General features: G+C 42.1%; 1 protein-coding gene across 2 annotated transcripts in view; it reads left to right on the plus strand.

Annotated features, from left to right (window-relative positions):
* The first annotated feature begins 16 nt into the window (after nucleotides 1–16).
* The window catches only part of FOXO3 (forkhead box O3), a 121,556-nt gene continuing 94,946 nt past the window's right edge, over nucleotides 17–26,626 (plus strand). For both annotated transcript variants that reach the window (XM_029943470.1, XM_029943471.1), the window contains exon 1: nucleotides 17–703. In XM_029943470.1, the coding sequence (XP_029799330.1) occupies nucleotides 86–703 (618 nt within the window). In that variant the 5' untranslated portion in view covers nucleotides 17–85. The remainder of the gene's footprint in view (nucleotides 704–26,626) is intronic.

The following is a 26,626-nucleotide window of genomic DNA, read 5'->3' on the forward strand; positions in this document are numbered from 1 at the left end:
CCCGTCCCTCCCCCGCCGCACCCCGCCCCGGCGCGAGAGGAGAGCGCGAGAGCCCGAGCCGCGGGCGGGCGGGCAGGCGGTGAAGATGGCAGAGGCACCGGCCTCCCCGGCCCCGCTCTCTCCGCTCGAAGTGGAACTGGACCCGGAGTTCGAGCCCCAGAGCCGGCCGCGCTCCTGTACGTGGCCCCTGCAGAGGCCAGAGCTCCAGGGGAGCCCGGCCAAGCCCTCGGGGGAGACGGCCGCGGATTCCATGATCCCCGAAGAGGAGGACGATGAAGACGACGAGGACGGCAGCGGTAGGGCCGGCTCGGCCATGGCGATCGGCGGCGGCGGGAGCGGCTCGCTGGGCTCCGGGCTGCTCCTTGAAGACTCGGCCCGGCTGCTGGCTCCCGGAGGGCAGGACTCCGGGTCCCGGCCAGCCCCCGCGGCGGGCGCGCTGAGCGGGGGGACGCAGACGCCGCTGCAGCCTCACCAGCCACTGCCACCGCCGCAGCCGGGGGCGGCTGGGGGCTCCGGGCAGCCGAGGAAATGCTCGTCGCGGCGGAACGCCTGGGGGAACCTGTCCTACGCCGACCTGATCACTCGCGCTATTGAGAGCTCCCCGGACAAACGTCTCACTCTGTCCCAGATCTACGAGTGGATGGTGCGCTGCGTGCCCTACTTCAAGGATAAGGGCGACAGCAACAGCTCGGCCGGGTGGAAGGTGCGTACCCACCTCGGGCGGGCGGCCGGACCCGCCGGGCCTCCTGCGCAGTGCGAGACGCGCCTTCGATTCATCGGAGCGCGCCTGCTGGCGCTGGGGAGAGGGGTTGGCACCGAGAGCCTCGGCTGTGAGGTTTCGGGGGATCTGTGTGACCCCTAGAGGAGGGGAACCTGGGGTCGGCCGCGGAGGGGGATTGGGGAAAGGAGGCTTCCTGGGAAGCCTCGGGCATGGCCAGGTGAGGAGAGGGGGCAAGGGATGCCGGCGAGGGAAGGACTGGCGGACAGGAGTGCGTTTGCCGAATTCCCTGGACTGCGCGGAGGAGGTAGGTCTGCGGCTAACTTCGAGGTCGAAATCACCGTAGTGGGGGTGCGGGGAGGGCTCTGAGGGTGCAGTGAGAGGATGTGGGGGGAGTGTTTGGGACTTGGTGCCCAGAGAAGGGGTTGGATTTGTGGTTCCCAGTCTGTCACGGGAACATGGTCGTTGTCACTAACTGGATGAGAACCACCCTTACGTCGAAGTTTCTAGTTTGTGGATGTTAATTCCCACAGGCATACAGGTCCCATTAGAAAAAGCAGTGGTTGTAAACCTTTTCCTGTCTGGCTGTCTTTCCTTGCCTCTATGGACGTCTTTATTCCTTAGAAGTATTTTTTCAGTTAAACGTGCCCCCAAACTTGAGATGTTCTGGGTCCTGGAACCGGCCCACCCTTCCACCTCGAGGCGGATTAGCCACACCAGCCGCTTCCTCTGAGATCTGCACTCTGCCGCTGTTTGAGGCTGGGTCCAGGGATAGAGGATTGGCGCCTGGAGCTTCACCTAGGCCTTCACCGGCCTAGGGGAGGGAGATGTAGTGGCAGGGCTGGGCCGCAATGGCTTCTACCTGTAAGTGAACCAGAAGGGAGGCTCTCCACTGTTCCTTTTCAGCCTCTTGGGGCACTGGGCACATGGTAGGGAGAGGGGTGTGGAAAGGCCTATGATGTAATGACTTCCTGCAGTTGGGCATCCAAACAGATTAACTCCTGTGCCCCTGCTGGGCTGCTGCTACCCAGCTGCTCTGCTCTTCCTGGCACCTCATCCTCCTGGCCTCTTTCCCCAAGATACGATACAAAAGAGTCCTATACAGGTGGAAATACGTATCACTTATCAATTGCTTCTATTTGCAAGTTAGCTTTTTGTTTTTTCTTTTAAAGAGATGGTTGCTTCCTCCTTCAGTCCTTCCCTTCACTGTCTTTGGGGAGCCTTGTATCTTCCTGGGTTCCAGTATGTGTGTACAGCAAGAGCAGTGTAATCTTGGTGGTGAGCCCTGGAGAGGAACTTGTGTATGAAAAAACTGAAGAATTTAATGTGTTTTAAAAAAAAGAATTTAGTGTGTTGAGTTTTAATTTGCTTAAAGAAAACTTGTAAACAAAGTGCCTGTTTTGTTTTTTTAATATTTTATAGCTAGTATTGGAAAGGACTTGTGGGGATACATACATATATATATATTTTTTAAAGTTTGGTTATCTTGAGAGACAGAGACAGTGAGAGTGAGGGAGGGTCAGAGAGAGAATCCCAAGCAGTTTCCCTCCATGCTGTGAGTGCACAGGCCAGCTCAGGGCTCAAATTCAAGAAACTGTGAGATCATGACCTGAGCCAAAATCAAGAGTCAGATGCTTAACCGACTGAGCCACCCAGGCGCCCCTTGTTGAGATACTTTAAAAGCAAAATGTGCGCGTTGAAATTATTCCACATATCTGTCTCTTTCCTTTAACAAATGCTGACATTAGGAATCTTACATTTGATTTAATTTTAAAACTTTGCAAAGGAATGCTTGCTGTGTGATCGGAGGGCCATTTACAAAAAGCAGGAGAGTGAGTTCCGTTTCAAAGCAGTGCTACTGTGATCTTTTAAAACTGAGTTTCCAAGTGAATAGCAAGGGTTAATCTCAGTGTACAATGTCAGGAAGGGGGTGGTTTCAAGACCTAAGAAATGGGACATATCGGTTTGGAATATTTTTCAAATTTCTCACACTTGACATGAATCCTGTATATTTTGAATTTGGTGCAGAGGATCTGCCAGTTAAAAGTTAGCTAATTAAAGCTAGAAAGTTAACGTTGGAAGGGTTTTCACCTTTCCTATGATTTTAAGTTTGCAAAAGTAGTTTTAATTCTACAAGTAACATTTCTTGCTATTGTGCTTATAGTTGAAGATACTAACAGTTTTTATTTATTTATTTTTTAAGGACCTAGGTGAGAAAGTAGTATTAACAAAAGTAGCCATGAATTGTGATGCAGTTAAGTATATTTCCATGTAGCTTGAAGGACTTGCAATAGAGATTTTGGGCCTAGTCACAAACTTTGTGGTTTTATGTCCTTAACCTTTTTTTGGTCTCATGGTTTCTTTTTCCTTCTCTGCTATCTCATTTTTCTCTCTCTCTGTCTCTCTTTTTTTTTTTTTTTTGCTGTTGTCATCGTCGTTGGAGTATATTCAACGCACAGTATTAGTTTCTGTCTTATCTTTAAAATTTGTGAAATATTATAAATTGAAACTCAAGCCTTCATATGTTTAGTTCAGGGCATAAAGTAAAATGTCTTTGTATCTAAAGTAAATTATTTTTACTTTAAGATTTTGTACTAGTTCTAATTTTGAGTATCTCTTGGCAACTTGTGGGGATATAATTTAGTTAAAGAGTATTTGGAAGCTGACCTTCATCAAAAGATGCACCCATGCAGGAACTTCCAAATCTTTGATGATGGAGAAAGCCCTTTGAAACTGGGGTTGGTTTCATATTCTGATTATGACTAATAGCTAACCATTTTTTGTGCTTGTGGTTCAGTGGGGCTGGTAGAGGAGGGAAAAGGGAGAGGTCAGGAGCTAATTGTGACCCATTTCCCTGCGTCCAAGTTTCAGGAGTTGATTCCTATCGTGATTAGTCATTTTGAGAGTATGCATGTGCACTTAAACCACACTGCTTTCATTCTTAGTTATGCATTAGGGTTTTTAACTTCTAAAATGTCTAGAATTCAGGTTAACCACTCCTAGTCCTGTGTGCACACAGGCACAGTATGCAAGGTTTAGGCTTTACTTTTTTTGTGGCTTTTTTGGCCTATTACATTCTGAGATCCTGTCACCAGAATTATTGCCCTAAGATCAGAGAATGAAAGAATAGGGGAAGAGGCATCAGAGATCAGAACTGGGACTAGTGGTTTGAAGCCCTGGTTGCATATTAGAATCACCTGGGAGCTTAAAATAAATGCCAGTACTCAGAGAATCGGTTTTAATTGGGCTGGTCTGGCCCTTAACGTTGTTTTTGTTTAAGTTTCTCACATTGTTCTAATATACAGCCAGGATGAAGTTTGCTGAGGTAGTTCAAACTCCCTTATTTTATAGGTGAAGAACCTGGTTCTTCAAGTCAAGGACTTCTCTAAGGTCACATAGCTAGTTAGTATACAGGTAATTAATAGCCCCAGTTCTGGAGCTTTGTTCTTTATCAAGCTATTTTCTTCTTTAAATTGAGGATCTCTTTTTAAAAAGTCGTTTACTAAGTAACAAGTAGTCTTACATAAGTAAAAGATGCTTTCCTGAAAAGCATTATTTGTCTCGCAATCTAAAAATGTCTTGGTTATTATGTTAGCATCAGAAACATAGATGAATATTGATGGAAGCTGAATGAGTTTATCATATTTGTATAGCCCTCCAGGGTCGATCAGTGTGGGTACTTAGGAACTAAGAAGTGATAAAGGTGGCAGAAAAGATACTGTTTTAACAAAAGGAGGAAGTTTCTGTTGATTTAGGTTTGAAAGATGCATATTGTGCCAGAGAGAAAGGTGATGGCTATCTCAGAGGCTCCCTTACCTCAGGCAATAAGTAGAAATGAATAATCAGATGTGGTTAAGAGGGGAAAAGGTTACATTTCCTTTAATTCAGATTAAGTTTACTAGTACTGCACCACCCATAATTAAACTGGTTTCTTCTCTCGGTACCTTCTGGGGTGGGGGTGGGGGTGGCAGACCTCTAGGACTCCAGGGATTACCTGTTAAGGACTATTTATTGCTTGCCCACCTACTCACACCCACACACCTGCATTTCCCAGGGGGTTAGGGCATGTTCGCGTCAGGTAGCTGTGAATTTCTGTGCTGGTTCTCACAATTTCACAAATGGAGGATGGTGTGTGTGTGTGTGTGTGCGTGTGTGTGTGTGTGTGTGATGAATTCTGCTGCTGCTGTGGAGGCTAATTCTGCAAGAGACTCGTCTCCTTTCGTGTGAGAATGTGTTTTCTGATGGCTTCTTCCAGGGTAAAAAGATGAGGGCCCACCTGCCACGCAGTGCTTCCTGATGTTCTCACTGTTCTGGTTCTTTAGATTAATGCGTCCAGTTCCTTACCAACACACAGTATTAAGAAAATGTTATTTTAACTGCAACTTTTATGTTTAAAAAAATATTTTTAAAATCTTGAAATGACAGAGTTGTGATAATTCCATGTTGGCTCGTATTTTCCCCTCAGTCATCTTTTGGAGTAACTCACCAAAGGGCCAGTTATAGTCGTGTGTAAGGAATCTATCTTCTGCTTGGCCCATGTTGCCAAAATACTGTTTTGTAATTTCCTTTGGCAGTACTGTCTTTGTCAGGGATTCTCAGCGAATACACTTCCTCTTCCTACAGCAGCAGCACACTAGGGGGACTGGGGGACTGTTTTTCCTCTTTTTCAGAGCTGTGTCATCGACCTATGAAGTGAAGAAATTGGCCCTTTTAACTTTGATCTCTGGACCCTGTGTAGCAGAGTCTTTAAAAAAGAAGCTAAGTGTTTGTTTTGATATGTTTATCTCCTTCTTAGAATGAAATGAAACTATGCAGACTTATTTTTAGGAGATTTTAGGAGGGTTCTATTTTAAGAGAATGACACCATAGAAGAACATCTTGTATGTAGTTAAACTTTTTAATATGCGTGATTCTTACTTAAAAACCTGCAAGATATTTTTGTTTAAGAAATTAATGAAGAGTCCTTGTCCCACTAAAAAGTCATTTATTTGGTCTGGAAAAAGTTTAGCAGACACCATCCGTCCAAAGATCTTCACAAATATGCAAAGATAAGACTGTTTCGGTCTGTGCCTTCTGGCAGGGCACTCTGCTGACCCCCTGCTTATCAGATCAGATTCCCAGGACTGGAGAGAATATGGAATTTATTTTGTTTTCATACCTTACTCATCTTGCCTGTAGGGAACAGACTTGAGCCTATTCTTGAGTCATTTTTCTCCTCATTTGTTTCTGTATCACAAATTGAAGGGTCCTGAAGAGCTGCTATAGAAGGAGTTGGGAATGACACATATATAGGTAGGTTAGGGTCTGTGGACATGAGAGCTGGCATACAGTAAGTGACTAAAGATCATAGAAAACCTTTTTACCCATTTTCATCACATGCCATTTTTTTCATGCAACAAATACGTTCACATGGCTTTCTCCAGGACCTAGGGATACAGTAGAAGCACAAGTCACATAAGGTTCCAGTTCACAGGATTCATGTTCTATTGGAGGAAGACAAAAAATAAACATGCAAATCTGTGTTCTATGAATTTGTCATTGTTGTTCATTCACTTTGCCTTTTTTCACATCTGTACTTCTGCTTTCCTTAATACTTCAGCTCTCTGCAGAGAAGTTACTGGCAAATTGTAAAGTTGGTTTTGAACTCTGGGTTGGAGCTGGTCTTTAATTCTTTGCAGATCATTTTTTTTCCAGCTTGCTTTGGAGATGCAAGGCCACTGTGGAATGTTTCCTGCAGTTTGGATCTGTTTGGGAGAAGCTGGGGCTTTTCCAGGTCTGCCCAGATTAGGGCACACCTGTGGTCTTGGCCTGATCTGGGATCTCCAGTTCTGTCTTGTGGGGCCTAGTAGACTACTGGCCTCCCTCTGGAGTGGAGGTGGAGCCTCGATACAGCTGACTCATCCACATTGCTTCCTGCCTCAAATTTAGAACTAAAAGAGGTTTTAAAGATTGTCTATTTCATTTTACGGGTGAGGAACAGGACAAGAGCATGTGAGTGACTGGCTCAGGATCCTACAGCCAGCAGAGATGGAGCTAAGAGTGTGTCCACGTGAGCCCCTGGCACCACTGTTCTGTAATGTCTACTGTTAACCATTGTGGTTTCACAGCTGTTCATGTCATTGCTTCCATTTCTGCAAACTCTTACTTCATTTGCTTGCCTCTGCTTCCCCTCCCCCTTCCTTTAGGCTGGCCTGTGCTAAAGTAACTGTGTTGCTCTTTTAATATTCTCCATCAGTGCTTTCTGCTAACCTAAAAGCCATCTGTTTCAAACCTGCTCCACCTTACTGTGCCGACCCCTGACTCCCACCTACTTCCTTTATCATTTTTCTGTGACCCCTTTTTATTCCCAAAGACAGTGGAAGAGCCTCCAAAGCACAGAATGTGTCTACCAGACAATAACATATCTGATTCTTGGAGCTGCTTTTTGGATCATTATGCCCACGGCCCATGAAGATAACCTTGTTCTGGGACTCTGACCCTGGAAGAGAGGATGTGACTTCTGAGTGAGGTGATACCACATGTGGAATCTTTTGGATACTTCTAGCTATGAAGTCTGAGACCTCCTAGCATTGATGTTGGTAGGGTATAGCATAATTATGAAAGGATGCTCTGCTGTCTGCGGCATTTCACGTAGTGCCTTCTAGTGTAGAAGTCCCTGAAAACTTCATTGGTGCCAGTCACTACCCATCACAGAAACTGAGGGGAACCTGATCTTGGAATGACTGTTTTCTGTGTGTATGCCCCACTGGTGCAGCATCAGTATGCACCATCTAGAGAGAGTCACCATGGACTTATTCAGCCACTGAACCCACTTCTTATAGGAGCAAAGCTGTTATGTAAAACTATGTTGTCCATAATGTTCTGTATTTGGAGGCAGAAGCCCCAGATGTACTTGAAGTTTTATATCCATGGATTGGGAAATGGAAGTCATGTGTGAAGGAGAAAGAGACAGCAAACACTGTTTGAGATGGATCTTTTAAGGGCCAGTCTGTAGCTCTTCCAAGTTCAGGTTTTCTAAATAGGTGGTTAGGCGATGATTATGGTAGAAGAGCCTAATTCTGATGGCATCACTACCCTGACAGACTCAGTACCTTTAACCATTTTATTCTTGACTGAACATTTATTTCTCAGTATCCCAGTTTCCCCAGTTGGAAAAAGAAGCACAGTAGCAAGCATCATGGAGTATTGTGATGTATCACTCCTTCCTGATAAAACACAAGTGTGTGATTGGTGCATGTTTCAGGCTGGGTTTTTCTAGAGAGTGTGTGTGTATTTCACTTTCCATTCAGGCTCCCCCCACCCCCCATTATGGGATAATGTTATAAAATGAAAGGGACTAAGTTCCCTTATGGGCTGTGATCCTGTCAGTAATTTGCTACTCTAGTAATTGCCTGTGATGAAGAAGCCAGGTTATGTTCTAGGGACTCACCATGCCTGGGTGCCAGATATATCCTCATCCTGCCGTGCAGAGATGCACACAGAGCAGGGAAAGCTTGTGGCACACTTGTAGGGGGCAAGGCTGACGCAGGAAGTGACTCCTGCTGCAAACAAATGAAATGCGTTAGCTTTCCTCTTAGTAAATCCAACAGAGGTGCCTGCAGCAGTTTGTAGTAGGTGTTCTGGAATTTCTTATTTCTTTGAAGACCTTTGCATGTGTGTGTGTTCAAGGTGACTCCACATCATGTTTTTCATTGTGTTTTAGATGTCTAGTGAAATTCATAGTTTTGGCTCCTGAAGCCATTGAGAATTTACTTTAAGTTTAGAGCCAGCAGAGGGAGTACACAGGTCTTTAAGCTCCTCTCAAGTATTTTTCCCCCGTAAAGCTAAAATAGTTCCTTGATTGAAATAAAAGAACTGTGATATATGATGGTTCCATGTAGGTTTCTGTCGTCATTAGGAAAGGATAGTTTGTGGAGGGGGCTGTTAAAAACCTAAGGTAATTTTTTTTTTTTAAAGGAAACCTTGATCTTCTGAGACCTATGGTCCACTTTACATCCCCAAATAGTTAAGTAAAAGGACTTTTAAATGAAAAATATTCTTCCCTGTCTTTCATCTTTTTTGTTGGTTTACTTCTGATAATATATGTGATTGTTCATACCTAATATCAAATTTTTCAGAGTATTCAAGTGTCTGGACTGGTGGAATGTTCTATGTTTTGGTTGGGACTTCTGATATTTTCCAAGACTTAACAGTTTCCCATAGGTGAGAGAAAGGCAAAAGCTATATTATTTCTATTTCAGTTTGGAAGTAATAGTTTACTGGCGATTATAATTTTGAGTTTTTTTAAATATTTCTGTAATGCTGTGATTTGTCATTTCCTTCCTCTTTGCCCCCTACTTTGGTGGTGGTGGTTTACTTTAGGAGTTGTAGTGGTTGAATAGTATTTCCCCCAAATTCATGTCCACTCAGAACCTCAGAATGTGACCTTATTTAAAAATAGGGACTTTAAGGGGTAATTAGTTAAAATTAAGTTATATTGGATTAGAGTGGGCCCTAAACCAATAACTAGTGTCCTTTTAAGGAGAGGAGATGATATACTAGATGCACTAGATGCGGAGAAGCCTGCTGAAGACTGAAGCAACGAAAGGTTGGAGTGATGTACTTAGTAGCCAAGTGCACCAGGCATTGCTGGGAGCCACCTGGAGCTAGGAAGAGGCCAGGACAGTCCCTGCCCTGGCACCTTCAGAGGGAGCATGGCCCTGTGGATAACTTGATTTTGGACGTCTAGCCTCCAGCACGTGAGAGAATAAATTTTTGTTGTTTGAAGATCCTGAATTTGGTTATTTGTTATGGTAGTCTTAGGAAACAAACACAAGACCATGGAGATGGAAGAAGGGACAGGCAGGGTTCCAGGTAGAGGAGAAGAATACAGAGTTTTATTTATTTTATTATTGAGGTTTAATTGCCATATAACATTGGTTTCAGCTGTACAACATACTGATTCAACTTTGGTGTATGTTGCAAAACATTGACCACAATAAGTCTACTTGAATTAACCTCCATTGGTGCACACAGTTGCAAATTTCTTTTTTTCTTGTAATTAGAACTTTTAAGTCTACTCTGATTTTATACCTGGAAGTTTGTGCCTTTTGACCACTTTCATCCATTCTGCCCCTCCCCATTTTTAATTAGATTAAAATTAAAATGTTAATCATTCACAGGCCACTTGTAATTTAAATTTCTTCATTCTGCTGTGGGGGACAGAAGGGAGGCATGAATTTACCTGACTTCCCAGCTGGAACTACTAGAACTTGCTTCTCTCGCCCATTTCTAATGTGTCCTGGGCTCCCGCTTATGGTCCCTTCCCTGTCCCCCTTATTGAATTCATTTCTTGAAGTTGGTGGAATGGCTGCATGTGTGGAGTGTGGGTTTGAGGTTTACTCAGAAGCCTGTGAATTCTGGCTGAGAGCTTTGGTCTAGAATAGTCCCTCTTTGAGGAGAGAAAGGAGCCTAGGGTCCTCAGTGGCAGGATCCTTTCTTTCCTCTCAGGGCTTGAGAAGATGGAGCCCAGTCAGGACTCTCTGGAGTCCCTTCAGCCCCTCCTGTGCTTGCTTCAGGGACTTTCAGAGCCTCTCCTTCCTGAGCCTTCAAGCTCTTGTCTCCTCTGTATATTAAAACCAGTTATCTCGATGAAGCATAGAACATAGAGTGGTTGTCCTTGTAGAAGCAGCAGCAATTTTGAAGTATTTAAGAATGAGAAGTGCACTGTCTAGTATTCTGTTTCAAAATGATATTTTTGGGAAGGGGGGGCCAGGAGAGACAGTTTGATTTTTACAAAAAAAGTCATCTGCACCACCACATTCTCAGGCCTAGGTATAATAATAATTTTAATTAATAGTAGTAGCTGTCATTTATTGAGCACTAAGTACCAAGTGCTCAGGTAGGTTTTTACATATAATGTTGATCCTACAAGATAGGCATTTAAATGTAAATCTTAATTAATTTTTTAATGTTTATTTTTGAGAGAGACAGGACAAGCAGGGAAGGGGAAGAGAGAGACACAGAATCTGAAGCCGGCTCTAGGCTCCAAGGTGACAGCTCAGAGCCCAGCGCAGGGCTCGAATCCCACGGTTAACCACCTGAGCCACCCAGGTGCCCCTGTAAATCCCAATTTAAACACGAGGAATTGGTTCAAGGAACTTGTTTGGGATCAGACCCAGGTTTCTCTGGAACTTTTGCCTTTTCTACTGCCACCTGAGCGCAAGTGGGACATTGGTGTGTGTGTGTGTGTGTGTGTGTGTGTACAACAATAAAATTAAATAGCTGCCATTTCACTTATTTAAATTATCCATTTGGCAGGGAGAGATGAGGTTTTGTGTGTGGGTTTGTGGGGTTTTTTTTTTATAATTTAGGTATATTTGACATACAACATTAACTTAACGTGTATAATGTAGCAAGTCAATATTTGTATATATTGCAAAATGATCACCACAAAAAGTCTAGTTAACTTCCATCACCATTCATAGTTACAGATTATTTTTTCTTGTGATGAGGACTTTTAAGACTTACTCTCCTAGCAATCTTCAAATATGCAAAACAGTATTATTAACTATAGTCACCATGCTGTACATTATATCCCCATGACTTATAAGTAGAAGTTTGTACTTTAGAAAATAGCTTCCATTTTAAAAGTTGCTGTTGTGTGCCACATCTTTACATATATTACCACTAATCCTCCTATCAATCCACTGGAATACTGTCTTGCAGGCTTGTTTTCCAAGTTGTGGCTGACTGGGGTAACCCCTCTCTGTGTGCTGCTAGGGGAGTGGACTTGGACCCATGATGTAGGCTCCTTTCCATGATTTTATTAGCATGAGCTAATAACTTAAGAATTGAGTCAGTGCCTTAGCTTTTAGTGGGAGATAGAAGTGGCTTGAGAATTCTTTCAAAAACCTGCTGGTGGGCGGATTCTCATTTCTGACTGGTCACTTCTTTGCAGGACCATGGTTTACTCTGGGTCAGATACAAAGTGTACTATTTAGAACTAATACAGTGATACAAGTATGTATGTAGAAGTCCTGGGTTGGGCTATTATCTCTGACAGATTTCTGCCTTGGGAGAACAGAGTATCTTGCTTCTATTATATTGTAGGTGTTAGGTAGATGAAGGAAGACAGACCACCAAGAAAATCACACTTCAGGGAAACAAAATTTATAAGAAGCTCCAGGCATTAGTTTAGCTGCTGAATTAGATCTCATAACTAAAGATATTAAAATATCTTGTGGGGTGGTTGATTCTTTGCTATGCAGTTACTCTTGGGTTTAAAGGCAGGTTGCCAACCCAGAGACTGAAAATGTTGCATAATGCAAATTGCTGATCAGGTTAAAGTGTTTATCCCTACTGAAGGGTTTATTGCTTTTATTTTCAAGGTAAAAATATGTATGGGTAGGACCTAAAATGGTTTTAATTGGCCAGGAAATGCAGTACTCATGTGTCCTAAGATTAAATGTGGCTAGCAGAACACTAATCCTATGTTTGAAAAAACTTCAGAACTCTCAGTTTCATAGTAAAGATAGGTGAGTAGTGCCTGGATAGTGTCCAGAAAATAGACTGAAACACCATGATAAATGTGGAGCCGGCAGACCGGTTCTGCCTGATAATTGAATATAGCAGGGTGCCGGGGAGGGCTATGGGGCTGGAGGTGGTTGCAATAAGGTAGTAGTGGCCACAGTGCACCTTTAAAGGTACAACTTTGGGTTATAAACCTGAAGTTTAGCGTGGGCATAAAATTATATCCAATAGAGCTTGTTAGACATCTCCTTGAAAATTCGTACTACTTTAGAAAGATCAAGTGGACAGTTGAGTCATTAATTCACATAATTCAAATCTCAAAACTGCTTTTTTTCCTGAAGTGTCCTAATAATTGATTTTTAAAATGATCTTTCTTTCATCATAAATTATCTAGATAATTACTTCAGTTTCACGTTTCATATTAAGCTCAGCTGAGTGATGTTTAACACTTCCTGCTCGCATTCCTCTCCTTTCTCTTTTTTAAGTTTTAGTTTTACTTAATGTTTTTTAAAGGTTGGTGCATTTTAATTTTTTCTAATACTATAATGGTTTTATAAAGTAAAACTTTTTCTCTACATTTCTCCATTAGAACTTGTCCTGCTGGTAAATTCTTTGAAAAACTTTTACCTAATTTAAAATTCAGTGTTGCTGTAGATCTTCTAGAGTTTTTACCTAACGGGATAGCTGTCCTGGGGCTTCCTGCCAGCATTTATTTCCATATCAAGGACTTAATCTCACCCTCTCACCCTTTATACTTGTGCATTTTTGTCTGTAGGGCATACATGTGCATATGTATGCATATATATTTTAACCCTCTAGTTGGTAGAATAAGAAAGTATGTATCTTTATTCACTAGTTTTCAGGACAGTCTCATTAACAGCATTCTTTTACCACGTATGCGTATGCCATTGTGCAAGTAAACAGGGACCCACAAACTAAATATTCAGCAAGATACTTTTTTAAAAGTAAACATTGAAATTCTGAACCCAAACATTCTTTTGAATTTGTTTAAAAGAATAATGAGCAGTTAGATCAGGTGTACCTTTTGTGTAACCCAGAGAAGCCTAGAATGGGCTTATGAAAATTATGGACCTGATTAAGGTTTTCTTTGAGGTGATTCCAGGATGAGTGTGCTTTCTTTGGAACACTTAGATTCTTAAGCTCCTCATAGATAACTTCCTAGGTGAGCTAGTATACAATTTCTTGAAATTAGTGGCCTAGATCAGGCTTTCTATCGCCAGCCCTGTCCAATGAAGATAAGCTTACAGCCTTCTGTTTGACTAGATGCATGTCCTCTGCTGAACTGAAATATCTAAAGCAGTCCTATTAGTCTTCCTTCCCCCTTTCCAGGAAAGATCCATATTTCAGGCTGAAAAGCTATGTGTCCCTGGGCCATACTTTTTTTTTTTAATTTTTTTTTTAACATTTATTTATTTTTGAGAGACAGATCATGAGCTGTAGAGGAACAGAGAGAGACACACACAGAATTGGAAGCAGGCTCCAGGCTCTGAGCTAGCTGTCAGCACAGAGCCTGACGCGGGGCTCGAACCCACGAACTGTGAGATCATGACCTGAGCTAAAGTTGGACGCTCAACCAACTGAGCCACCCAGGCACCCCTCCGGGCCGTACTTTTGGCCTTACCATGTTCAGCCTTTATGTTAGTTGCTAAGGTGAAATTTGGCACTTTTACCACAGGTATCAATTAATAGCTGTTCTTTGGGAGGAGGGAAGGGGTTTATTCTAATGGTCTTATAAAATCAGGGAATGCTTTGAGTTACTTTGTGGGTAATTGGTATTGAATAAGTAAAGTACCATGTGTTACATTAGAAAAGGTAACTTGTCATAGTAGTGAAAACTATGTCTTCTAAAGTGGTTTAAAAATAATTACTTAATAAATGGATGTTTTTAATCAAAGTATAATTCTCATCTTTAAGATGCAGATTTTTCCACATCTTAGTTTTCTAATCAGATCAAAAACTTTAAATTGATGAATTGGTTTTAACAGTTAACATAGTGGAACTACATCTGTATTTTTCTCTCTGGGCTCCCAGTGTGACCTGTTGATAGGAGCAGAGATAATTTTCACCTGACTTCTGTCTGTGTCACCTGCTCTGAGATTCCTTGTGCTGTCCATTGGCCACCAACACTGTGTTTTTCTGTTTTGCATTCATTATGCCTTAAATAGGATCATAAAGCATTCAAACATTTTTTTTCCCAGCTTGTTACCTCATGCATCTGTGCCAGTCAAGAAGGGAGAGAAGAAAATAACTTGGTTTTATCCTCTGAACCACATGATTTTACAACTTTGAAAACTCATTTGTCAGGTGGTTACTGGGAAGATAATTGCATTCCTCTTGCCTCCCCTTTAAAACTTGTAAAAATTGTTTTTAGGGGTAGGGGCTCCTGGTTGGCTCAGTCTGTTGAGCATCCAACTCTCGATTTGAGTCAGATCATGATCCTAGGGGTGTGGGGTTGAGCCCTATGTGAGACTCCATGCTGAGTGTGGCACATGCTTGGGCTTCTCCCTTTCCCTCTCTGCACCTCCCCCATGGGCTGTCTCTTTTTCTATTTAAAAAGTAAACATTAAAAGTTTTCTTCAGGGGCAAATTTTCTGACACATGATTTCAAAGTTGAACCTTTAGATGATTGGTTTATGAGAAGTTAAAGCTGTTTGCCTTAAGTCTGTAGTTATTAAGTCTTCTGAGAAAAAATAGTACCTTTTGTTAAAAAGGTTTCCTGATATATTTTTTGGACTGTTACAAGTCTTTGACAAACGTGGGCAGTTCATTGATCTTGTAGCCATTTCTTATTTTTGAACCTCAAATGGCCAACAATGCTGGGTTGATTTGTCTTAGAATCTAAGAGCCTCCGTTTTACCTGATATAGTCACCCCCAGGTCCTTTCCCATTTTTTCTCTTTCCTTTTATGTCATTAAGACATTATGTAAAGGGGATTCACTGCCCTTCTTCTCTTTTTCCCATCCACCTACTATTTCTCTGTAATCTTTCTCCTATAGCAGTGGTTTTCAACCTCGGCTATATTTGAGAATCACCTGGGGATCTTTGAAAAACACCTTTGTCTAGGTCCCATCCTAAACTAATTTGGTTACAATCTCTGGATACAGGGCCTGGGTGTCTATATTTTTTTAAAGCTCCCAGGAGGTTACAGTATACAGTTAGGGCTGAGAACCATTGTCTTAAAGAAATGAGTTATCAACTATTTTAGAATTGACTTGTAGACCTATTTCTACCCTCTTTTCCATGGGAAAATCACCAAGTAGAGTGTGCTCCCTGGAAGCTCCCTATAAAAGGAAGTGCTGTCTAGTCCGGCTCAAATAGAACACTTGGTTTCTAAGACAAGGGCATCCTTATTTAACGAACTGTGTTTAACTAGGATTTCCTCCTCTACTTTCTTTCATATAAATGAATGTGGTTTCTTTAATGTTTCCAACTCCCACCTGTTTTTCTAGTTTCCACTGGATCCAAGTTAACCTGTTTTAAAGTTTGTAGGAATTCGCAAAAAGAGATGATGCTATTTCAAGTCATTGCATGAGACTTGAACACTGAGACATATAAATTGCTATTGTTCCTTTGTACAGCCTAACCTGATATACTAGTGGGATCTACCATATTCTGGCATTAAGCTAGTGGTTCTCAAAGTGTGGTCTCCAGATCAGCTGCATTAGCATCTGGAACTTGGGAATGCAGATTCTTGGACCCACCTCGGATATATTGAATCAGAAACTCTGGACCCAGTATTCAGTGTTATAATAAGGCCTCCAGGTAATTCTGCAAGCTGAGGTTTAAGAACCACTGCCTAAGTCATTTGCTAAGATTGGAATTCCTCTGGTAACAGATTGTGAGTCAAAAATAAAAATTTGCATGTCACCTTGGCTTTAGAATCCTGACAAGAATGGAAAAAGATGAACAGCCATCTCATGGTGGTCTCTGTTGAAATGGAACGAAGACCCTAGCCCCTTGAGCATTCCGGACTTGCTCATTGCTGTGTAGCTTCCTGTGACGGCAAGGGCACCAACCTCCCTCCTGGACAACCATAATGAGGGATCTACTCAGGTGCACAGAAGAGGCCAAATGTTCATTCTGGGGCATACATTGTGTTTGAAGGACTTGTGTGTAGGTTGGATTCTTGTTGTTTTGTGATCTTTTCCCTAGTTTGTTTTGGTCTTTGGGGAATGTTCTTAGATTTAAGGCTAGCATCAGACAGGGGAGTAGTCGCAGTGACTCATCCACTGACGGACATGGGACATGTGGGAGAAAGATAAGATTAAAATGTGCTGGGTGTAATCAGTGTGGAGGGTGAGTGACGTGAAGGGGAAAGTGATGCAGCTTTCATGATGAGGTCGGAGGCTATGCCGTGGTGGTGAGGAGGTGGCATCCATCTTGGCTCAGAGTCCTAAAAAGGCATACAAGCTTCTCCCACAAGGTGAAGCCAGGTAAAGATCAAAAGAAGTTACTCGTGCTGTCGGTATCATTGGATTCTGTAGTCCATTAAGCTGGCTTCATGATCAGCCATATCAAACATAGCTGATGGCTTTAGGAATATAAATAGTGCAAAGAACAGTGGGTTGGCCAGACTTGGAAGTTCATTTCAGGACCTCTTAGCAGCTGCTTCAGAATGCTGCCTGAGATTGATAAATACTCTTATATCTGACACATTAAAAAAACAACACAGGATTAGTTTGGATTACAAATTCTTCTACTGTTAGTAGCATACCTTTTCCTTCATGAAGCTGTGTCAGAGGCAACAGGGCTTGCTTGGGTGCTGAGCTTCAGAGGCGTGGTAATCTGTTTCTTCCTGGGAATGGGGAGGTTAGACAAGTACTTTTCTCAGATTCACCAAGATTCTTGAGAATGATTAGGGAGGTAGGTTCAGATATTGAAACATCAGAAGGTTCACACAGTGATGGAGAAAGCTACATTGAGAAACTTATGTCTGGGGCCAGAGTTTAGAGGAGTGTCCTAGAAAGTGCCATGCCCACTGTAAGCAGCATTCAAAGTTGGACTCCAGCAGATTACTAGGGACTTTTAAGATCAGAAGTCAGTCAGAGATAGCTGATGGGAGGCTTCCAATGCTGCCACTGCTCACAGATGAAGTGTGTAAGTGTGTTAATTCACTTCCATTTTGTTTTTCCAAAAGGATGGGCCACTGTTTGCATCTTTTGGGGACAGGGAAAGAAGAGTGTCTTGAAAAAATTCTGGCATCAAGGATGCATTTGCAGAGGAGTAAAGTGCCTTAAGGAACAGTCAGGCTCAGAAGAAAAAGCCTGCCTGGCAGCAGTCTAGAAGTCTTGGCTCCTAGCCCAAGGATCAGAGGGATCCGAGTCCTTAGCTCCCATGGCCCAGATCTGAAGATGGTAATAAGGGACATCTGTCTGGGTGACCCCTCTTTCAAAATCCCCTCTAGGAGGCTAAAGAGGAGGCCTTTGGTTTTGAGAAGAAGGTCCCTGTTCCCTGACTTCTACATGCTGCTAAACTGGAGAGAGTTGATGATGCTAGAAAGCTTTTATCCCCTCCCCCCAAAAGGGCAAAAACCATTATATCTTTGGTGCAGATGGGAGATATGTGCAGTCTCAGCCTTAAGGTTTGCCCATCATTTTCATGGCTATAACTAAAAGCTACTATTTTGGCATCTTTGATGTGCCAAATACTGCTAAGAGCTTTATGCATATTAGCTCGTCCTCTTTACAGATGAGGAAACTGAGGTACAGGATGATTAAGTGACTTGGCTAAAGCCATACAGTTGGGCAAGAGATAGAGTTGAGATACCTGCATCAGTATGTCTCTGCTTTGACTAAACAAACTCTAAAGTCAGTAATTTATCTATTTGTTAGGGATTTTGATTTTATAATACTGCCCGAGACTTCAGTGGGTTGTTCCATCCTTATCACATCTCTCATTTGGGTTTAAGAGTAGAAATAGGAGGGGAGTTTGCATGATCCTCTGTTAAAGACAGATGTCTTCTGCCTGGCCTGTCATTCTTTCAGAGCCGGTAAGGAGCAGGCTTGAGTGTTAAGTTGTAGACAAGCATTCATGTTGAACACAATGGGCTTTTTTTTTTTTTTTTTTTAAGATTTGCACTCCTGTGAAGTGGCGTCATTCTTAGAGATGGGATTCTGCAAACTGCCTATTTTCTCCAGGTTGCAAAGCAGATATAAGTGATACTCCAAGAAGGACAACCCATTTCATGTTTTGCACATTGAGAAATGAGACACAGAGATGCTCTGACTTGAACTGCATCTAAACTTCCCTGTGATCACTGCTTTTTCTGTCTCCCTCTCCCCTGGGCAAGTGGAAGCAGCCCAGTTGCATGCCACCACCTGTTGAACAGCTACCTCTGCATGGCCTGGATTCGGAAGTCAATCGATCATTTAGGTCTAGCTTTCATCCTTTTCTTGGATCTTTTTCACACTCAGGCCCAGGATATTGTGTGTGTTGGTTTAAGAAGATGAACTGAAGTGAACAGGTATTGAATTATGGAAGTATCAGGAGAAGTTGTAGAGGACATGAATGATTACTTGATTGGTAAAGAAGGATCTAGGAGCATGGGTGATGGCCCAGTAAAAATACCTTAGCTGAAGCTGGAGGGAGGGTAGTAGTTGTGTTGATTGTGATGAAATGCTCAGAGCAATTGTTGGGTTTAGGACAGTTTAGCCATTATGTAATTTCTTCAAAGAACATGATCAAACAACATATATCCTCAGTTAAGTGATATCATTAATAAACACATTTTCTGATTAAAATGTAAACAATTTACTTTTAATCTCTGCCATGGAACCATTGAGACTTTTTTGGGGAGAAAAATGAACCATAGCAGTTCTTATCCTGGAAAGAATAAGAAGAAAGCAAAGTTATTTGTGGTTCTGGCATGGTAAAAATGTAATAATGTTTTATGCTTTGATAGTATCTTTCAGGGAGTGTTTCAGAATTCTGAATAATTTTTTCTTTGTCAAAGTGGGAAAGGCATTCTTTCTGTAAACCCAATCTCACAAAGTCCCTGGTGCTTGAGGGGCAAAGGAAAGAGAGGAGAGGAGAAGGAAACTATATGTGCCATCCTTTCCGCATTATCACCTTGTCATGAAAAATGATCTGCGACTTGCTGCCAAGACTTTGTTAAAAGAACTTGGTTGTCTGGTATTTCTCATCTGCATGAAAAATAAAGTGTCTCCATTTTTTTCTGAGATTAATGATAAAGATAAAAGTTTCCCAATACTTTAAAATATAGGCTGCGTACTCTCTAAGAAAAAGCTTCCTGAAAGCAATTGAGGCTATTTTTTGAATATATATTATACAAACAGAGTTTTCACTGTCATATAGAGACAGAATACTTTCCTTGCACTTTTAACCCCCATGGGAAAAAGGAGAAATCAGCCACCTTTGTTGGTTTGGCATAGGCGATTTATTTACCAGCTGCTTAAGCAAGTGCCTACCACCTTCTTTTAGATTAAATAGAGGGACCATCCTAAACATCTTGTTTTCCAGATGCAGCGAGCAGGGCTAGCAGGCTTGCGACTTCCCCTAGAAGTAGTGGGTATACATAAAGGTGAGATCGTGTGTTAAGAAGTTGGAGATTCCCAGCCCCGTGTTCTAGCAGGAGACAGCTTGCTTTTCATCCAGGAAGTTGTGGTCTTTTAGAACTCAGAAACCCCTCTTTCTCAATCATTGATTAATATGTTTAAAAGAAGTTGGGGTTTTTTAAATGAAAAATTTGCTTTCTGCATATAAACAGAAATGTCCTGAAAGACCTAAAAGAAAATAAAGGAGTTCTTTGTAAGGTAATGCATTTACCCTATTTAATTTAATACCTTTTATTTAGGTTTTGTCATGTAGATGTGAGTGGCTCTTCTAGGTTTTGTCAAGTAGATGTGAGTGAGGTTCTTTCTTTTTTGAGGTGACTGTTTTCAGGACAGACTTGACGTTTGGTTTCTCCTGTACATCATGGTGGGAAAGCCAAGTCTGACCCAGAAAAAATAGTACAGTAGGTCCATCCATTGTTACTCACTACCTGTGTTAGGTGTAATTGGTCTCATCCTGACTCTCAGTACCCAGACCATCCTTCCTGGCAGTCCCACTTTATATACCTAACATTCCGCTGACCATCTGACCTGGGCCCTGTTCCATGAGGGATTTTCCAGGGGAAGGACTGATAGGAGAAACAGATTAATGCTAAATTGATGATGGAACCTCTGAGTTCCAGAACTAAAGGTTCTTGGTTGTCATCTGGTTTACCCCCTTTATTTTCTGGTTGAGGAAATTAAGGATGAGAGATGTAAAGGAGCTTAGCGGAAAGTGCATAGTGAGGCCACTCTTAGTTTTTGAACTGCCTAGTGGTCACCCTAGTCACCACCACTTTTATGGTGGATGGCCTGCCCAGCTTCCTCATGGGCGTCTGTGAACATGCCCATACCTGCCTAGACACGTTCCTCACTTCAGACACCACTACATTCTCCAGGGAGGAACAAGACCAGTGTGGAGGTATTCTGTGGAAATGTACCTGTGAGAGACTTTCTCAGGTGGCCAAATGTTGTCTTCTAAATCTCCAAACGTTGAAGAATGATTGATTGGCGGCAGTCTTATAATCCAGAGTGATGGGGCCTGAATATTCTATTTAGTCATAAGAGGATTGTAACTTGGGGTAAGAGTTTCATATAATGTTTCCAAGAATAAGTGACTTTGTACCAGAGGAATGGGCACAGTTAGCTTGATCAATGGTTTTAATTATCAGCAGTTTGCTGCAAAGGAAATTTGCAATTCCACCAATCTTGATGCTAGAGAGCCCATACATTAAATGTGTTTGGTAGACTTGGATGTCTTTTATTGGGGATGAAGTCCCCAAAGCAGCTTTCTATAACTATTAAAGTCTGATTGATATGCTCATCTCTTTTGATGGCATTGAAGAAATTTGGTAGTCTTTGGAAGGAGCCATTTCTTTGGTACTGAGAGCACAAGTGCCTCTTCAAGTTGAAAGGTTTATGACAGATGGGATTTCTAATCCTGTGGTGAATTAATCTGTATGTCATTTACAGATGAAATAAAAATATAGCAAGTTCTCGGAGTCAAACTCTTGTAAACACTTTTTTTAAATAATAAAGTGGTTGGATGTTCTGGTCCTTCAACAGTGTATTGTTAAGCCAGGGTCTAGATCTAACACCAGGGTCCACATGATGTCCTTCTTGGGGGACAGGGCATGGGAGTGTGCTGCCAGGGCCACAGCCATGATTATTTATTCATCTGATTTATCCTTCTGCTTTTATTCAGCAAATATATTGAAGTTTTGAAGATCAATATGGATGTAGAAGTAGGCATTGCCTTTGATGAGTTTATAGTGTGGTAAATGATAGGAATGTACATACAGAAATGTTCAGCATTTCTTGGGAGACAGCATTAAGGAAGGTGTCCGTGGGCCCAGAGTCTACCTTGCCTAGGAAGAAGGCAAGTCTTGCTGAGCTGTGCATCCTGGCACGGATTTCTGTCCATCCTTCATTGTTTTCACTTCTGATAGTGAGATTTCTGTCAGTATAGTTTGTTGTTGGAGTTCATTTTCTTTTGTTGATAAAAGTATTACAGTAATCAAAGAATTCCTTGCAACCCTCAAGGAAAGTGATAAAACACAGACCCTGCTTGATAAATTGCAGGGTACAGGGAAGGGGGAGTTGTCCTTCCTTTCACTTTGGCTTTGCTATTTGTTTGTGTAACCGTGGAAGAATACTGTGTCTGCTTTTTGTAAAGGAGATAACTTGGCTCATCCCTAACATGCAGAGTGTTGGGTGAATTAATAAGTGGAAGGCACGTAATAATATGTGGCACTTATGTAGTCTTTTGATGATTTCACCTAAAATCTTGCCATCTGGAAACTTGCATTTACTAGGATGCAGAGCCAATTTTGGATGATCCTGAGTCCAATGTGTATTTAAAGTGGTTTAGATTTTCATTTGGCTAAAACTTAGGAGGTTATGGACTAATAGAATAATAATAATGATTGCTTTTCCTAAGGCGTCTTGAATAGCCTCAGAAGCACTCTAATGGGAGATAAAAGGCAGGAATCTTATGGTGTTTCCTAGCCATGAAATTGAAACATGGTAGCCTGCTGGTCCTAGAGCTGTCTCTTTTGAAATGAAAGTTGAATTCACAATCTATGGCTTTGGCTCTTGCTTTGCTACCAAGCATTGCTGACTAACTACAAAGTCTCTAAGCCATGAAGACTCGTTGTTGTCTTAATTTTCCAGTGAAGGAGCAGAGGTTCCCCACCTGGAATTTGATTTCTGTTGAAGGTGCCTTAATCCAAGCCTGATAAGAGTGCAAAGCTGGTTGGGGCTCACAGGCCTCTTGGCTTGGAGAACAGCTGCTGACTGTTGAGTTTGGAGCCCAGTTGGCAGTGCGTCCATAGCTCCGTTGCTGTCTAGGGGGGCCCTCTGCACTTTCTCAGCGCTTCAGTAGAATGAGGCTGGGCTCTTCTTCCCAAGACAGCTGAGAGCCTCTGCAGGGTGTGCCCCATGCTTCCCTACAATTTAGAGATGCATTTTACCTCCTGTTAGAGTGCTTCTAAGGCTATTCAGGGCATCTTAGGAAAAGCGATGATAATTATTATTCTATTAGTCTATAGTCTCAAAGATTTTAGCGCAATGAAAATCTGAACCACTTTAAATACACTTTGGACTCAGTATCATCCCATATTGGCTTCCACAAAGTGAGGGAGTGTGCTGCCCCAGGCACCTGTACCCTTCATTCTGGCTGCTGTCCTGACGCATCTTTCAAGGGGGAGAGGTGAGTAGCACAGGCCTCGTTCTGCTTCCACCTCATTCCCATCCCACATTCTCAGCAGGTTCCTTGCTTTTTTAGTGCCTCTAAAACTCGACACAGATCTGCCATTCCTGGATAGACCCAAAGCTACAGAAAAGCAGACCATCTTTCCCTAAAGATGTTAATTTCAAATCGATGTTTGTTTATGCTCATCCACTGTGGCAACTTACAAAAGTTTATGCTTACAAAAGGACAAACCTGAGGGTAAAGGACAGTGTAGTACTTGATAGGTACTAGAGTCAGACCACGGATTTTGCTCTTGAGTTTCATAGCAGCTGAAGCAAAAAGGGATATAAGATCAGCTTCCAAATTTATAAGTGCCTTTAATAAAAACATCAGTTTCACAGAAGAACCATGATTTTTTCTGTTACTGAGAAGCTTTTTCTCTTAGGACATAACAGAACATTGATCTAATGGATGACATTCTGATATTTGAAATTCGGTTCTCTAGAGTAATAAGCCAGTCCATTTGAGCATTCTTTCTTCAGTGGTTTATTTATTTCTGTCTATCTAGCCTTATAAATTCTTTTTTGACATATCAGGAGATTGGTTGAGTGTGTATGGCTCCAGGCTTAAGGAGTGACTGGGACTTACATATGAAACAATATGGACGAAGTTCTTTGGGAAAGTTCTCAGACTTACCCATGGAGAAGACCGAGGCAGGTGGGAAAACTGAGGAATCAGAAGAGCTGGGCCAAAGGCAAAAGTCTTGGTACAAGGAATTGCTTGTACCAAGAAGAAGTAGCAGAGACTCAGCAGAAGGGGCTGGGGTTGAGGGGAATGCCAGGGAGCTGGTGTGTAGTGGGTGCTCAGCACAAGTGCACTGGTATAGTCTAGCCTCCAGCAGGGCTCAGGTTGTGAGACAAGACTGGTTCTCAAGGAAAGCGCTAGGGAGTCATTAAGCAAACTATATCAACATTTATTGAGCACCATCCTCACAGTAAACTTGAGGGTAAATCTTTTTTGTTGTTGCTGCTGAGGAAGCTGAGGCTCAGAGTTGGGTCTGGACCCTGACTGGTTCGGCAGGGGTCTGGTGCACCCAGTAGATCAAGCTCACCCAGGTTCTGAGGGGCAGAGTAAATACAGACCCAGCCTGTCTACCCCACCTCCTACTTCCTCCTCCTCCTCCTCCTCCTCCTCCTATCAGAGGTTTCTATCACTCAGATCTATCCACTCGACAGATGAAGGGATCCTGAGACTGCTTCTCCTTGAGCAGAATTGGTCCCCAAACTGCTCAAGGGAGTGGAGTGAGGTGGTTCCATTGAGGGGCATTAGATGTAGGGATTGATGGGAATGGGGTGTCAGGCAGCACTAGGAGATTTGTGTGCCTGCCTGTGGTACATATATTTTGCTACTTCATAGAAATACATATATATATATAGTATATGTATATGTATATGTGTGCGTGCACACACACACACACACACACAATTATTCCTCAGTTTGCCTTTGAAGTGAAAGCTGTGGCCCAGCACTGCCCTTGTTTTTTCTCCCCTCCATTTTAGGCCAGTCCACGTTCCTGCAAACAGACAAGGCATTGTTTAAAGTACAATGTACTCTGCTGCTTTTGCATTGTCATCAGAAATCCTTGACAAAATGTTTAATTTCTTTGTGAGGTTATCTGTGCTTAGTTGACTTGCCTGATAGTACATTTGGTTCTGAAACCTGGAACTTTTGCCTACCTGTGTTGCATTAAGTCTGTCGTAGGACACAGATATTTTTATAGAAAAATTAAGGATTCCTGCATTCTGAGCTGACTCAGGCCAGTATTTCCAAACTAGTAACATTAAGTAGGATACACGCTGGAGAGGGGCTTCCTCTCCTGCCCTTGCAGCTTGTTGCTGGTGCCATCCTTCTGAGACCTCCATATATACAGTAAAGAGAAGGCCCCTGCCTCCTTAGTGGAGGGTTCCCTCTTACAATGGAGACTATTTTTGAGGCAACTTTAACATAGTTAAAGCTCTAATTGTTGTGATGAGCTAACCAGTTGCATTCCTCATGACCTCATTTAAGAATGTGTTTTATTTTATCATCTTTAAATTGATAAATTCAACAAAGGTTAGAGATGATAGGTTTGAGTTGTTTCTTGAGTGGGTAAGTAACCTTTGAAGTGTTCTTTAATATATTAAAATTTTTTTTATTTTTGAGAGAGAGAGAGAGAGACAGTGTGAGCAGGGGAAGGGCAGAGAGAGAGGGAGACAGAGTCCAAAGCAGGGTCCAGGCTTCAAGCAGTCAGCAGAGAGCCTGACACCCGGCTCAAACCCACAAACTGCGAGATCATGACCTGAGCTGAAGATGGACACTCAGTCGACTGAGTCACCCAGGCGCTCCCTTTAATATATTTTAAAAGTTCAATTCATGTTTCTCTTCTGCACTTGGGCATATTTTTTTGCTGGTATGCTGTTTCATTTGCATGGACCATTACTTGGATATAATAGTATTACCTTTTAAAGCTAAACTATATGAAAAATTAAGATTTTAACAAAAAGATATAAAGGTCATTGTACAATCATTGCTTTAATGAGCTGTTACATTTTAAAGTATCAGAGTTTAGAAATTCAGTTATAGTAAACTTTACAAGAATATATTTGTTATACAAAATGAGATACAGGTGCAAAGACACAGAACAGGCTTCCTCTTTCTGGTCAGAACTGCTTCTATTTTATGTCTTTATATTCCCTAGTCCCTCATCCTCACTCCAAAGATGCAGGATAAGAAGAAACTTAGAATAGAAGAAACTTAGAATATCAAGACACACTGAGACTGTCTTTGTGGTGAGTCAAGATATGCAGTGTCCTGCTGGCTGGGAAACCAGGGTCTGGACCTCTCAAAGTATAGTAGGTTGGAGAAACAGAGAAAATACAGCTTGACTGGGTCTTGCCCTTACATGCGAAATCTCAGCAGGATGCTTTTGGCTCTGCTGGGATTATTTTCTGCAACTAGGCAAAAAAAAAAAAAAAAAAAAAAAAAAAAGATGGAAAGAACACAGTTTGTTCTGGTGGGACTGGAAAAAGGAAAAACTTGAAGGAATATTTAAACAGTTTTTGATGAAAAGTAACGATAATATCTTAGTTTCTTAGTATTTATTAAGTAAACATAATGTTATAGGTTCTGCAGTAGAACATTTCAGAATTGACATTCCTGAGGCTATTTTCTACGACAGAAAAGTCAAACCTGTTTTTGGTTGGGTGGAGTTGGAGTACTTTGATGCAAATGTGTCTTGAGAAAATGGATGGCATCAAGGTGCCTGTGTGCTGTTCCTGTGGACCATTCCACATGTGGCTGTTTTCCATGTTCCAGCTTTACTTAACTTTTTCAGAAAAATTATTGTTTTTGGAAAAAAAAAATCTAACTGGTAGAGAGAAATACAGGCTGTATTTAAACTGGCCTTTGTAATTTTTCCTGGACACACGCAGCCCACATTTTGGAGCTTCATGACATTAGCGCCCCTGACTGGGAGTTGGGAGTCTTGACCCACCAGGCCTTGGCTGCCCCCGGGCCACAGAGACGCCTCCATAACCCAGATCCTTGTTTACTTCCTCTCCAAGTGCTGGGGACATTTAGTACTAAGAAGGACCT

Source organism: Suricata suricatta, chromosome 7, assembly GCF_006229205.1.
Source record: "Suricata suricatta isolate VVHF042 chromosome 7, meerkat_22Aug2017_6uvM2_HiC, whole genome shotgun sequence".
Classification (NCBI taxonomy): Eukaryota; Metazoa; Chordata; class Mammalia; order Carnivora; family Herpestidae; genus Suricata; species Suricata suricatta.